We start from the raw sequence: 15236 nt of genomic DNA on the forward strand, positions 1-15236 counted from the left end.
ATCCTCTTCATGGGCGATACCCTGTTGTAGAGTGAGGCCAAATGCTGCCATATACCTCTGGCCAGCGTCGTATGCTTTACATGATTAATTACCTGTGGTGTGCAGTTGAGGAAAATAAACGAACGGACCCTGGCGTTGACGCGATCCCACATCTGCGTCTGGGCCTCCCGGTCCTTTCGGGTTGACGGTAACTCCCCTTCCTCTACTTCCGGCCGTGGAACACCAACAACGACGAAATCGGCGAGGTCGTAAGACTCCAGAACGGATTCCATCATCACCTTCCATATGCCGTAGTTGCTCCCGTCCAACTGACGGTCCACCGGGAACGTGGGGAGTGTCGGGATCTTCACATGTCTCTCGGCCATCTCTAATAGATCTGCCATAGCGGGGATGTACTCTGAAAAGGGTGGGTGGGTGGGAACAAAGAAGAACTGATACCTGCAAGTGGCTGTCCAGCAAATCAGCCCGCCTTCCTCTTGCTTCTCCTCTTCCCGATCAGCCCGAAACAGTCCACCAATCAGCCACAAAACAGCCCCCTCTTGCTCACACAAATCCCAAGACCTATCTAGAGCCTAGGGTTCTGATACCATGTCAGAATATGCAGCGGAGATGATGACCAAGCCTGGGAACACAAGAGCAAAAGCAAAAACGCAGGCAGAAAAACAGCACAAGAGAGAGACAGATGTAGGCGTGTAACTCTGCTCTATATACACAAGAAGATCCCGAGATATGATACAAATAAGGCATGGGGGCTGAGGACATATATATACTCCCCTAGAGGGCAGTCGGCCAGCATTAGGAAAGCCCACGGCTGAGGAATATGTCCACGACTGCTGAAAATAGCAGTCGGCCAGCTACAGATGCCTCCGCCTAGACAGAACAAGTCGGCCAGCACTCTGACAGCCCACGACTGATGTAGATCCAGTCGGCCAGCTTCAGAGTGCTCCTGGCATCACCTGGCAGCCCTCCCAAGCCTCAGAAAAATGGGAAAAAATAGGGGAAAAATACGGAGTGTGGGGAAAAATGGGAAAACACCTCATAAGGGCGGGCACACCCACAACAAAGGCCCTGGTGTATGAAACTAGACAGGAGATGACTTCTAACACACCCTCCGTTCTGATCGAGGGGGGGAGTACTTGTCTAAAGAGTTTGATGCATTTCTGGCTAGTCGTGGGATAAAACACCAATGTACAGTGCCATATACCCCTCAGCAAAATGGTGTTGCTGAGAGGAAAAACAGGTCACTTATGGAGATGGCACGATGTATGGTCAAGAGCCAAGCTTTGCCACATGCGTTTTGGCTTGAGGTTGTCATGTGTGCTGCATATGTACTCAACAGGTGTCCCACTTAGGCCTTGCAGTCTATTACTCCATATGAAGCTTGGCATGGCAGGAAGCCTTCTATTGGTCACTTGCGTGTCTTTGGTTGCTTGCATAGTTGTCACGGTACGAAAATACGATATGGTACGGTACGATACCGTACGGGAATATTCGGTACGATATGAAATTTTGAGATACGGTACGATAAAATACGGTTTTTATTTTTTACACTTACAAGCTATGGAGCTTCAAGCTTGAATGTGAGGGAAGGTTGGGAGGGGAGGAGTCTACAGTGCTTGAGAAACCAGTACATGGATATGTGTCTCTCCCGGTTGGATCTCCCGATTGTCTCCAAAAAAGAACCTGGATGGGTAATGCAATACCAAAGGACTCCCAGTGTAGCGTTTATGACTAAGGGACCATCCTTGCACAAATACGAGGAGTGCATCTAGATAAGTTTAGGGACTCCTCTCTAGATCAAAATGGCCATGTCCAAATGTTCTCCCTTGTGCATAACTTGAGAATCTAATTGTCTAGCCTACCTATACCAGGGATCCCCAAGTGATGTAGCAAGATTCTCTCATCCTACCAATCAAGTCTACCAGTCTACCTCGCCAGATTTTTTAGGTCTCTCCACAACCCCATATGGAATACTGAGTGGACACGAAAGTTGCAACTTGTGAAGTATTGCGAGCATTTGGGATCTTCGTACAGCACGGTTTCTATTTTTTTTTAGCATTTGGAATTTTTTTTTCAAGGAAAAAAATTTTTTGGGGGGAAAAAAAAAAAAAAACTAACTCGTACCGTATGATATCGTACGAATTCGTACGGTATCGTACCGTACGACTCGTACGTACGAACAGGTTCGTACGCGTACGAGAAACAACTATGGTTGCTTGGCCTATGCTTTAGTGCCTGTGCAACAACGCAGAAAATTGGATGATAAGGCTATCAAATGCATTTTTGTTGGTTACAGTGCTGAGAGCAAGGGTTACAGATTGTATCATCCGCAGTCAAAGCGTATCTTGATTAGTCGAGATGTTGTTTTTGTGGAAGATGCTGTGCAGCCTTTGTTATCATGTACCAAAGAGACAGGTGTGAGCTCAGGGGATGTATTTGATACATTGTTGCCTCTATTTACAGGTGGGAATTCAAATGTAAGTCCTAATGAGGCAAATATTCAGCCTATGCAGATTTCAAACGACATTATAGATCAGCCTATTTCTGATGCAGATATACAGGATATAATTCATGAGGATAGGGCTGAAAATGAGCAGGCTAGAAATATGCCTAAATGGCTGGTGCAAACCTTGCGTGATAGTAAAATTGATGCACCTATATCTAGTCGTACTCGTTCAGGCTTTCAGCATGCCTCTTATGCATCAGATTGTTATGCTTTGGCTGTGTCTAGTATGTGTGAAGAGGAAGAACCTCTTTCATTTGATGAGGCACAAAATTCAGAAAATTGGTTGGTTGCAATGCAAAGTGAATATGATGCTATAATAAAGAATGGTACATGGTCTTTGTGTGATTTGCCTATTGGTAAAAAGGCCATTGGATGTAAGTGGGTTTTTAAGTTGAAACGAAAGCCAGATGGCAGTGTTGATCGCTATAAGGCTAGACTTGTTGCAAAGGGTTATGCTCAAGAAAAGGGCATTGATTTTGATGAGACCTTTGCTCCCACTTGTCGTATGACTGCCATTCGTAGCATTTGTGCATTGGCAGCTCATAATGGTTGGAATGTACATCAGTTGGACATCAAGACTGCATTCTTGAATGGAGATTTGCATGAGGAGGTGTATGTATCGCAGCCTCGTGGTTTTGTTCAAAGAGGGCAGGAAAACAAAGTGTGCAGGTTGAAATAGGCTTTATATGGTTTAAAGCAAGCTCCACGAGCATGGTATGAAAAGATACATGCATATTTGACTGCACATGGTATGAAAAGATACATGCATATTTGACTGCACATGGTTTTCAGAATAGTCCAACAGAAAGCACTTTGTATGTTTGTTGGGATGACAGAGGATACCTCATACAGGTACTCCGATTTGTCTCATAGGCCGAGTTCGGTCTTTTGGAAGACGTTAATAAAATCTTTCTTTCTTTCTTTCTTTCTATGTCGATGACATGCTGCTCACAGGACCAAATGAGAGTCATATTGTTGATTTTAAGGCTGACTTGAATGCCTCTTTTGAGATGTCAGATTTGGGGCATTTGCATCATTATTTGGGGATACAATTTAAGCAGTGTGATGGAGGTATTGCTTTGTGTCAGACAAAGTATATTGAGACATTGTTGCGGAGATTTGGCCTTGAAGACTGCAAGCCTATTGCTACTCCAATGGAGACAGGTTTGAAGTTGAGTCTTCATGATGCTGGAGATCACTTTGATGTCACACTCTATCAGACAGCTGTTGGTTGCCTCATTTATGTATGCATTACGAGGCCGGACATTCAGTTTGCAGTCTCACAGGTGAGCAGGTTTATGCATAGCCCAGGGTCTCGGCATTGGAAGGCAGTTAAACGCATCTTTCGCTACTTGAGTGGCACCATACATCTTGGGTTGTTTTATTCCAAGGGGGGATCGTTGCCGCCAGATTTACATGCTTTTTCGGACTCACATTGGGCTGGTTGCTATGACACAAGATGTCCACAAGTGGTTTTTGTTTCATGCTCGGTAGCTCATGCATATCTTGGTTGAGCAAGAAGCAACCTACTGTGGCCACTTCTAGTTGTGAAGCTGAGTACAGGGCAGCTTTCACAGCTACGGTTGAGTGTGTGTGGCTCAGACGGCTTATGGCTGACTTGGGTGTTGGACAAGAGTCTGCCACCTCTATCTTCACTGACAGTCAGAGCGCATAGGCAGTTGCGAAAAACCCAGTTTTTCATGCTCGCACAAAGCACATTGAGGTGCATTATCACTATGTCAGGGAGAGACTCTCAGCAAGAGAGATCAGCTTGGCCTATGTGCCAACACAGGACAACCTCGCCGATCTTTTCACAAAGGCACTTCCTCGTGAGAAGTTCGAAGCTTTCCGCAAAGCTTTGGGCTTGCTTCCCTTTGTGGATTGATCTACTTCGGGCATGGCACTCCCCTATACATGAGTGCCAGCTCTCGTTCACACCATCACTCCCAGGGGGGATTTGTTGCCATATACATAGGCAGTGATGTGTGTGAACACACTTAGGACCGCCGGGGCACTTTTTCCCTCTTTAGGAGGTTTTTTCCCCCGGCTTGTATATACGCCCATCATTCTAGGGCTAACTTATCTTTTGTACATTGACACAATCTAATACACTTTGTGTTGTGTGCATTCTTGCTTCTTCTTCTCCAAGCTTTGTGTGCTTTTCTGCAACCCTAATTCCAAGAGTGTTTTCTTCTACAGAGGCAAGTGGAGGAGTTCTAGCTGCAAATTCAGTAAGTGCATCAGACAAGTGGCACATCAGCTCTTCTCCCTCCAAGATTCCCTGCCCCTTCTGGTAGGAGGTTCCCGGTGGTGTGTTTTGGGTTTCTTTTGTTGTTGTCCAGCCTGCATCTTCAGAGGGGGCTACTAGTGCCTAGTTGGATCTTGTGGAAAGGTGCTTGAGAGAGCACGTGGATTGCTTAGCTACAGAGGTTGTTTGAGACATAGCTTCTTTGAGGCAGACATGGATCCCCCCTGCATGAACAAGGAGGACAAGCTCAGTGGTTCAAACTATGATCACTGGAAGCTACAGATGAAGGTTTGGTTTACACACAAGGGACTCTGGGAGATTGTTCAGGGCCACGAACGAAAGCCCGAACGCCCTACCAACTCTAGGAAGTGGACTCAGGACTAGGAGGATGCCTTGCTTGCAGAACTTTCAGCTTGGGACAATTATACTCAAAAGCTCACTCTGCATTGTACGAGCCATCTCACCCGAGGTCTCCCCCGCCGTGCAAACATTGGATTGTGCTACTTCTGTTGGAGAAAGCTGACAGATCTATATTAACGGGACTCTACAATGCGGTTTGTCAACCTATTGGGTCAATTCTTTTCTCTGGAGTTTACAGCAAGGACTTCCATGCAGTCGTTTGTGATGAAGGTTAAGGTAATCCATGACCAATTAGTGGCAATGGGTATTGCCTTGACCTCTTCTCAGTTAGTTGCTCTCCTCCTCATCAGGCTTCCTGCAGATTATGACATGGTTTCTCGAGCTTTGCGGGTTCAGATCACAACACGTTCCCTCGAGTTTGATGATCTGTGTACTCTTAATGAATTTAATGCACAAATTATCCCATGCCTTTGTGGCTTCAAGTAGATCCACATACACTTGCATTACATGGAATGTTATTTGCATAAACTCCCTCCATTTTGCTTTGTTAAGAACATTGGTGAACCCTTTGACTACCACCAATCAAGTGGTCTTGGAAGTGCTACTTCAGAGCATCACCCATGACCTATATAAATTTGTATATGTTCAAGGGTTTTGGTGTATTCCTAGGAACCCATTGAAACCTCCTCCTATCATGCCAACAACAAGGATTTCACTCATATTCACTCAAGAATGGAATGTTATTTGCATAAACTCCCTCCATTTTGCTTTGTTAAGAACATTGGTGAACCCTTTGACTACCACCAATCAAGTGGTCTTGGAAGTGCTACTTCAGAGCATCACCCATGACCTATATAAATTTGTATATGTTCAAGGGTTTTGGTGTATTCCTAGGAACCCATTGAAACCTCCTCCTATCATGCCAACAACAAGGATTTCACTCATATTCACTCAAGAATGCAACTCAAGTACGATGACTGTTCTTTCACTTACATTAGAGAGTAGCAAGAGACATTAGCAAGAGGGAAACAAGAAAAGAGTACAAAGTTTTTAGATAAAGCAATGTGTGGAAATTGGCTTATATATAAATGGATAAGATAAGTGCCAAGGTAATTGTCGTAGGCCCAAAACTTCCTTATACCTTAATCTAGTTCTCTACTCTAAGGTCAATAAAATAAAGTAAGACTAAGGCACATTAGTGGGCATACCCTAGTGCTATCATGGGCTTCTATAAAGCACAATCACCCTTGATTTAACAAAGCAAGCCAAAATGGCCTTTTGTCATACAGTTTGGTTTCATGCATTTATCATTGGGATCTCATCTTTAGTTGATGTAGATGCTCAATCCACCTTCCTTGTGTTCAATTTATAATATGTTCCCATCTAGGGCACCCGTCCCCATGATGGTGTGATGGCATCCATGTGCTCATTATGATCTTCTAAAAATTAGCTCAAACTTGGCCCTTGGTCTATCTTGGTACCCACTAGGTGGTGACTCTACCCAAACTTACTATTTTTGGAATTATCTATTATATGCCATGCTAATAATAGTGCTAGTACAAACGGTTAGAATGAACTAATAAATTATCCAAAATAAAGTACTTACATCCTTTAACGACCCATGACTTATCCCAACTCTAGCTTAGTGTTAATGTAATTTAAAAATGGTGCAATAAAACTTTTATTATATCCTTGGTAAATTAAAAATTCATACGCTCCCAAGCCATGCAAGACTACACAATATATACTCTCAAATATGTGAAGACTTAACATGTTCACCTTAATCACTTTCATAACCTTGTAATGAGGAGAAAGGAAGGGGACTACCTTATAACCGCACACTATGCAACTTTCATATCGGTAAAAAGTAAGAGTCTTCAATTGCACCTTGTGGCGCATTGTGCAACTTTCATATTGGCAAAAAGTAAGAGTCTTCAATTGCACCATGTGGCATTGCTACTTCATATTGGTGAAAAGTAAGGGTCTTCAATTGCACTCTCTAGCATTGTTACTCCACTAAAGACTAAGCCATTAGGCATGCGTAACAAGGAAATAAAGATATGGAAATGTCGATTTAACCTTACTTCCATGCTTACCTCTCTTTAAGAAAATTGGAGAAGAAGAAGAGCATGTAGCACTCTCAAGAGGTAAGCCAATCCCTACATACATGCACAATAAAAAGGAAGCAAGCATGCAAGCACGCACACAAATTGGAAAACAAGAGCATGAAGCATTCTCAAGAGGTAAGACAATCCCTACTTACATGCACAATAAAAAGAAGCAAGCATGAACACAATATCACAAAGAGAGAGCTCAAGTCTCAAGATAATATCAATGTGATTGTGTTATTTCAAAATGTAATGTTAATTGAAAGTGGTTAAAATGCCTCCTCTGTAATCGAGGTTCCATTCTTAAAATTGTTGAGGCACTATGAAGAGGCTCAAGGAGGTGTATAGTAAAGTCTATATTAGTGACACACCTTAGCAAAATTGTCTTTGAGAGGTATCTCATTGTGGTCCTTTGGAATGGGCCGTAAGGGTATATTAGCGACACATCTCAACAAAACTATATCTTGAGAGGTACCTCACTATGGTTTTTTGTAATAATGGGTTTGGAATGGGCCGTTGAGAAATTGTATCAAAAAGATTATGGGCATGTAGCCTTCGAGATACAGGCTAGGATGAAAGAAAGTAAAAGCCAAGTTTGAAAGTGAGTAAAAATGATGAGTTTGGGAGCTAGTCTAATGGGTATGTGTTGGCTACCAACTTGTTGCTCTTACCATAAGTTTTTGGACCATGTTGACTAGCTTCCAAGCCATGCCACATGTAACCATTTTGAGACCGATGCATTTGATGACATTAGACTCTTTGTGGTGAACTATAAGTTCTAGTGGTCCTTAAATTATTATTTTAGCCAAATTCAACTTGACCATACATCATACCCCACAAGTTGATTTGGTCTTATCAAACACTATATGCGTGGTGACACAAAGACTCTTGGTAGATGGATAGTAGAGGCACTTGATCAAGATACACTTTTTAGCTTTAGGCATCATTTTGTGTACATAGCATGTCCATCCAAAAATCTTCAAATGTGACATATATGGCTTGTACCCATTGTATGCCTACTCAAGAGTCATGATATACATTGCTATGATAGAGGGCTGACATAAAATAAGCATGAAACTACATTGGTTGATGTAATTATAGGCATGACCGATGTAATTATAAGCATGCAACTACCTTGGTGTGTAAATAAGGCATATTTGTCTCATTTAACATTGCTCTTGTCACCTCTTGATTGACCTTGCTCTTTCCCTTACTCCATTATGTTAAGGAGTGTAGCTACATGCAGTCTCCCTCTGGATTCGATGTTCTCTTAGATAGGCATCAAAATTTTGAATTTGTCTTTAAGAAGCAAACTAGAAAACAAATATCTCCCTTTGGATGCGGTGTTCTCTTAGGTAGGCATCAAACTTTAAGAAGCAAACTAGCAAACAAATATCTTTTTCGTATGTGAAAGATACATAGAATTGACATTGATGCCTTTGGAAAAGACTACCTTTGTTGCTTGCCTAGTTGGCATGCTTCACATACATTTGATGACCAAAATACCTTAAACTTTGCAAAAGACCACCTTTGTTGCTTGCCTAGTTAGCATGCTTCACATACATTTGATGACCAAAATACCTTAAACTTTGGAGACCTACTGTGCGTAGCCCATGCTCATGCATGTGTTTTAGTCCTCTACTACATGCTTGTATGATCATACCTCTAATACCAAATTTCCAAACATAAAATTTGCGATTCTTCTCAGGCATACATCACTTCATTGATCTTAGGCGTGCTTGTATATAGTTCCAACAATTGCACCTCTTACATTAACCATGTTACCATGCTTGGGCTCTTCTACCATATCATTAGTCGAGTCGAATCTCACTTCAAGACCTTACTTAACCATTTTTCCCTCATAAAGCAAATTCTTGGGAATGCTTGGCATATACAACATATCACCCAAACTCTTGACTTGCTCATTATGCAACCTAATAGAAACTTTTCCAAGATGTGGAATTTGATGATGAATATCATTACCATAGATGGACACTTAGTCTCTTTCAAGCTTGAGAACCATTTCCAATGATCGGTCACATGCCTAGAGGATTGAGAATCAATGTACCATGCACCTTGCCATGTGTTTTACACCCTACCCATCACATGTCATGGGTGAACAAGTGCTCATTCTTCCTAGAATCACTATGAGATGTAAATGCATAGCTGGATTAAGGCAACTTTCCAGATCTAATGTGAATTTGCTTCTTTTTACATTCTCTTGTCCAATGCCTATAGGTATACCAAAGTATTTACAACTTGCCTTTGTGATTTGCCTCTACCTCTGCCTTTTGAAATTTACACTTGAGATTTGAGATTCACCTTTGAGATTGACCTTTGAGTTTGTCTTTGAGATTCACCCCGATCGATCTTAATTGACCTTTGAGTTTGTCTTTGAGATTCACCCCGATCGATCTTAATTGACCTTTGAGTTTGTCTTTGAGATTCACCCCGATCGATCTTAATAACCAACCCCTTACTAGTTGCCTTGAGATTTACCCCTTACTAGTTGCCTTGAGATTTACCCCTATTCACCAACTCCTTATTGGTTGGACTTGCCTTGAGATTTATCCCTCCCTGTTCACCAACCCCACCCCTTATTGGTTGGACGTGCCTTGGTTGCCTTGAGAGTATTTGAAATCTACCACTCTCTCACCCTCAATAAATAAACCAAGGATGCCATGTAATGGCTCAACAAGGAATACACCAACCCCACCCCTTATTGGTTGGACGTGCCTTGGTTGCCTTGAGAGTATTTTAAATCTATCACTCTCTCACACTCAATAAATAAACCAAGGATGCCATGTAATGGCTCAACAAGGAATATTTCATTTAATGCCACCTCACTTTCTACATAACCAGTAACTTTGGAGAGGAAGAATAAGAAGTGTGCACTTGTTGGGTCTTTTTAAGGGCTGGGGATTCGTAGCTATTTATTATTATTATTATGTGCACAAAACTTTGATCGATCGATCGATCGACCATGATGGTGCGCCTGGCTCGTTGGCTTCATCGACTAGCCCCACTCACTCCTCGCGCATCTCTACCTTGTCATGGTGCGTTGCTGCGCCCAAGTGGTAACGGTAATATTTATCCGAAATCTTCTGTTGCTCAAGTCAAAATTTCAATTGCAGAGTATTGCACCAAACACCGTGTTTTTTGAGAATCCATCGGGTCCATAGAGCACTTCAGTTGAATCAGATGTGAGAGCACATCCTCCATTAGATCTGTAGCTTCTAGCTAGGGGCATGAATTTATGGAGTGTATAGTTTTAAGAGGGGATATCCGGTATTAAAAGGTTTTTTTGTTAGTTTGTATAGGTTTTGTGCTGAAAGCTGTTCATAGGTTTGACCTTAGTGAATTGCTAGGTGGTAATGTTCTGTGCGTGGGTAATAGCCTAAGGTCCAAGATGGCTAGGGTAGTGACACCTCGTTGTCTAGGTGGCATTTGGGAACTCCTAAATACTAGCAACTCATCTTTTGATTGAGGAGAGGTTGAATACACCTAGGAGAAGTGGAGAGAATCAAGGGGAGGTGGAGTTATTTGAGAGAGCACGACTCCCTTTTTGGAGTCTATATATACTTGTATTTACATTGTTTTTAATAAGAAGAACTTGGTGAACTTTGTGGAAAACCACTCGTTAGAGTCCTTTTATGGCTCTTAAGCTTGTTGATTATTGTTAATGTGTTGTTTAAGGAGTGTGGTTAATGTCTTCTTCCTCATTGAGTGCACTTTAAATGCTCTTTGAGTTGTTTGTGTTCCTTTTTTAATATTTTGGGGGAGGGATCCAATTGAGTGAGAGAGGGGTCACTTTTCATCTAAGCAAGAAATATACTTTTATGGAAAAAGGGTAGTAGAGATGTACTAATTTTTTTTTTTATATTTATCCTTTCATAATGTATAAGAAAGTATGATCAACATGCTAAATGTTAATGCAAATCTATATATGAGATTTTTCTTTCCTTTCATGAAGAACCACAAATTTATCTTCTTGGGTTATCGTGCTGAGTTGAAGCGTTACTAGGTCTGCAACCCTCAAGCAAAGGAGGTCATTTTGAGCCAAGATGTGGTATGCTAGGAGCAACTAGGTCTCATGGAGGAGGTGCTTCTCTCTCCTTTATCATGTATTGAGAAAATCCCCACCCAAGAAACATAACAAGTGCCTGTAGCGTTGGCTCTCTTGCAGACTCATGAAGGGCCGTGTAAGCCCAGTGGGGCGTGCTGTGACAGACTTAACCATGTATCCAAGAGAGAAAGATATAGAGAGAGGAAGAAAGAGGGAGAAAGGATTAGGGAACTTTGCACAATACACCACACTGAGCAGGGAACGAGCCCCGCCTCCTTTCAGAAATTTATTCACTAACAATCCACGGGCACCCTAGCCAGGATCAATACAACAATGAATACAAAAGCAAACAAGCCAAATCCAAATCCAAATCCAAGTCCAAATCCAATTCCAAGTCCAAGTCCAAATCCAAGTCCAAGTCCAAGTCCAAGTCCAAAACTAGATCCAAGTCCAAATCCAAATCTATGTCCAAGTCCAAATCCAGATCCAAATCCAAGAAAACTCAATACCCAATCTATAGAAAATCCTCAAGAAAGCAAACACCAAGTTGGCGATGGAACCTTGAATCTTGATGGCGAATTTATGAATCCGGAGTCAAATTTCTTGTCGAAAAGTTGAAGTGTACACGTGGCAACACCAGCAGATGAGGGCGGCACTAGCAGTGCTGGCGGTGCTATTGGTCAGAGGCTGAGGGCAAAGGGCGGTGGCACAGGGCGGGAACTGGGCGTCGTAGGAGGCAGCCTTGGCGGAAGATGGAGGTGCAGCCCTAGGCCCGGCAGATGGAGAGGGTGGATAATGATAACGATGTTGATGATGATGATTATCTCCTTGCTCTCCAAACACTTGATGCCAAAAGAGAGGCTCAAGGTTCTTTTGCTGAAGATGCTTACATGCGATGAAGTCTTGCTCCAAGGATCTTGGAAGGAAAACGCTGAAGACCACTGTTGAAATGCTGACTTCAGCGATGATGGACTGAATGTGATGCGTGGCTGAACTGCTGCTCCCAAGGCTTCCTGGAGGAGAAACGATGGAGAACACTTTGCTGAAAATGGACTTATGGTGCTGAATGGAGAGGCGCCTGTTTATATATGAGTGAGGGCTGCTGGTCGGCCAGCCTACGTGCTGTCGGCCAGATGCTAATGCCCACGACTGGCATAAATGCCTTTATCTGCATGTCGGCTGCCCCAAAAATGTGCCTAAAAATTGCATAAAATAAACCATGTGATGCAGATGATGTGTACACTGTTGTAGGTGCCATTCCAGCCCCATACAATGATGTACAAGCTGAAATAAATGCTTTTAATGCCTGATAAATCATACATAAATATCTGATAAATATTTGATGATGATTCTGATGCTAGAAATGATGCCATGTCACTGTACACCTGAAGGGTGTGCATGTGACATTCCCCTCTGCTAAACTGTTGCTGGGTGGTATACCTGGCAACCTTTCGACTCCTCTAGTGATCCTTCTCCACCGAACCACTGCCCCCTTCTGACTTCTGCTCTGCCGGGACTGAGGTCGTCTGTAGGAGTGGAATCCTTTGAGCCAAAGACTTTATCTACTGCGGGAACTGAATGGCAAATACCTGAGTCACCCTTGACCTGCCTTTTGGAAACCTTTCACCTACCATCTCTGTCGTTCCTGAAGCTCTGAACCTCCTGAGGCGATGTTGGAGCCAACTTCCTTCTTCTTTTGTGGAAGAGAACCCCCTGCTACTGCCAGTTGAAGCCCAAAACTTATTTCCTCCTTTGATGATGGATGTCATTCTTCCCGAGAGAATTCATGGGCAAACATGTATGCCTTGCAGATGCAAGACTGACTGCTAAGATGACTGCTATGCAAGCCATGTGCAATCCTATATGCTGTGCAAGAATGCAGATGGATGGGTTACTAATGCATACCTAAGGGAAAATCCCTAAGGGTGGCCTGCAAGATTTTGAGAAACTGGGTTTAACTGTGCGGAAACGTGATACATGATGACTGAATGACTTTAGAGAATGAACATGCACTGACTGCTAAGGCTGCCTACCCTATGCTCTGATACCAATGTGACATGCGGGGAACTGATCGATGTTAAGCAACCTTGGATTAGTGCTACACTTTACTTAAGAGATGATTAACTGAGATGGACACAAGAGAGATGAGTGTCAAATGTCAATGCAATGCAATGCGGTTATATTAGATGATGAATGCGGTTACAATGAGATCCAAATGGATCTATGCTGTCCTAGATGATGTCTACCCCTGGAAGAGAGGGAAACATGCTGAAAGAATGAGGAATGAAGACTGATCCCTGCTCCAATGCTGAGGTAAACCCTTATGCTGCTGGTTGTCCCTCTGTGTAGGAGTATGAGAGATGTCTTTATGCTGAAATCTGAGGATAAATGCTGAAGATGCTTACATGCGATGAAGTCTTGCTGTCCCCAAGGATCTTGGAAGGAAAACGCTGAAGACCACTGCTGAAATGCTGACTTCAGATGCGACGATGGACTGAATGTGATGTGTGGCTGAACTGCTGCTCCCAAGGCTTCCTGGAGGAGAAACGATGGAGAACACTTTGCTGAAAATGGACTTATGGTGCTGAATGGAGAGGCGCCTGTTTATATATGAGTGAGGGCTGCTGGTCGGCCAGCCTACGTGCTGTCGGCCAGATGCAAATGCCCACGACTGGCATAAATGCCTTTATCTGCATGTCGGCTGCCCCAAAAATGTGCCTAAAAATTGCATAAAATAAACCATGTGATGCAGATGATGTGTACACTGTTGTAGGTGCCATTTTGAATTTGAATAAAGAAATACCGAAAGGGGCGCCAAGCTTTGGGACCAACAGGTGTCGTTTTTCCTTTTTGTACTGGAGCATTCTAGCTCCTGTTCATTTGCTATTTGTCTGGACTACTTTTGGATAGGTGACTGCTAGTCTACCGCACTTGGGTTTCTACCAGAGGCCGGTTTCACTCTACTTGTCCTTTTTCTAGCTGCCCCTTCTGGATTAGCCCTGAGAAGGTACATGAGCATGTCATGCACATGACAATAGATAACCTTGTTTGATTATATTATCAAGGTGTATAACAAGGTTTCTATGCATTTGTATTAGTTTGGGTGCTAGAAAACCTTTATAGGTGGTGTATAAGCTCAATCCAAAACTTAGAATCTTAGAGATGTTAGAGGCATTGAGAAAATTAAGTTTCAGCTATTTGGTCGCGGGCTCTTGAGGCAAACATAGCATAAGAAAAAGTCAGAATTTTTTATTTAAGCCTTTTAATATTATCTAAAATGTCAAAACGGCCTAAAAAGGTTCAAAAAGGATGAAAAAGTCAACTCTGCCACTAACTTACTAAGCATGGGGATTTCTGGGAAAGAAATGGACATATGGCATGAAAATAGTCCTTTTAGTGGCTGCTCTAGGTGTGTACAAAAAGGACACCTATGCCCCCACACATAGGAGGGCTTCCCACAAGCCATGTGTCACCATATTGGAGCTTGTGCCTCCCCATAGTTTCCAATGGAAGTAAGCATGCTTTTTTTCAAACACATGCAAGCATGCACAGATGCAAAAATCCAAATTTTGAAGCATACATAGGCCATTCCAAGCCTCTATAATGCAAAATGACAAAGGTAATCTCATGCAAATGCTTTGCACTTTCCAATTTCCAAGACAAGAGGTACTTTTGTACCCTTGAGGAAGTATCTTTCTCCATTCTCCTCCACGAATTTGAAATCGAGTTTTTTTAAAGTAGGAGATAGCTATTCTTTCTCTCCAACACCAAGTATATAGCCCATGTACACAGTTTATTTTAACCAACTACCAGTTTTGTTCCCAAACCGATTATTGAGCATACTAAGGTTGGTTTCCAACCAAATGCATGTGTGGGGCTCATTCTCTCAATGTGCCACCTATTAGTGAATGAAGAGATGCAAAATAGTCCTCACAAAAAATAGGAATT

The 15236-nt window shown here is 42.6% G+C and overlaps 1 protein-coding gene across 5 annotated transcripts in view; it reads left to right on the forward strand.

Moving 5' to 3' along the window:
- The first annotated feature begins 10118 nt into the window (after window positions 1-10118).
- Window positions 10119-15236, forward strand: part of LOC147634384 (uncharacterized) — a 99484-nt gene continuing 94366 nt past the window's right edge. For 2 of the 5 annotated variants that reach the window (XM_086805529.1, XM_086805530.1), the window contains exon 1: window positions 10120-10305. In XM_086805529.1, coding sequence (XP_086661655.1) covers window positions 10206-10305 — 100 coding nt within the window. In that variant the 5' untranslated portion in view covers window positions 10120-10205. Of the gene's footprint in view, window positions 10306-15236 lie in introns of all 5 variants that reach the window. The other 3 variants (XM_086805527.1, XM_086805528.1, XM_086805526.1) reach the window with 3 other exon arrangements.

Source organism: Cibotium barometz, chromosome 11 (genome assembly GCF_041138505.1).
Source record: "Cibotium barometz isolate CiBa-2024 chromosome 11, ASM4113850v1, whole genome shotgun sequence".
Taxonomy (NCBI): Eukaryota; Viridiplantae; Streptophyta; class Polypodiopsida; order Cyatheales; family Cibotiaceae; genus Cibotium; species Cibotium barometz.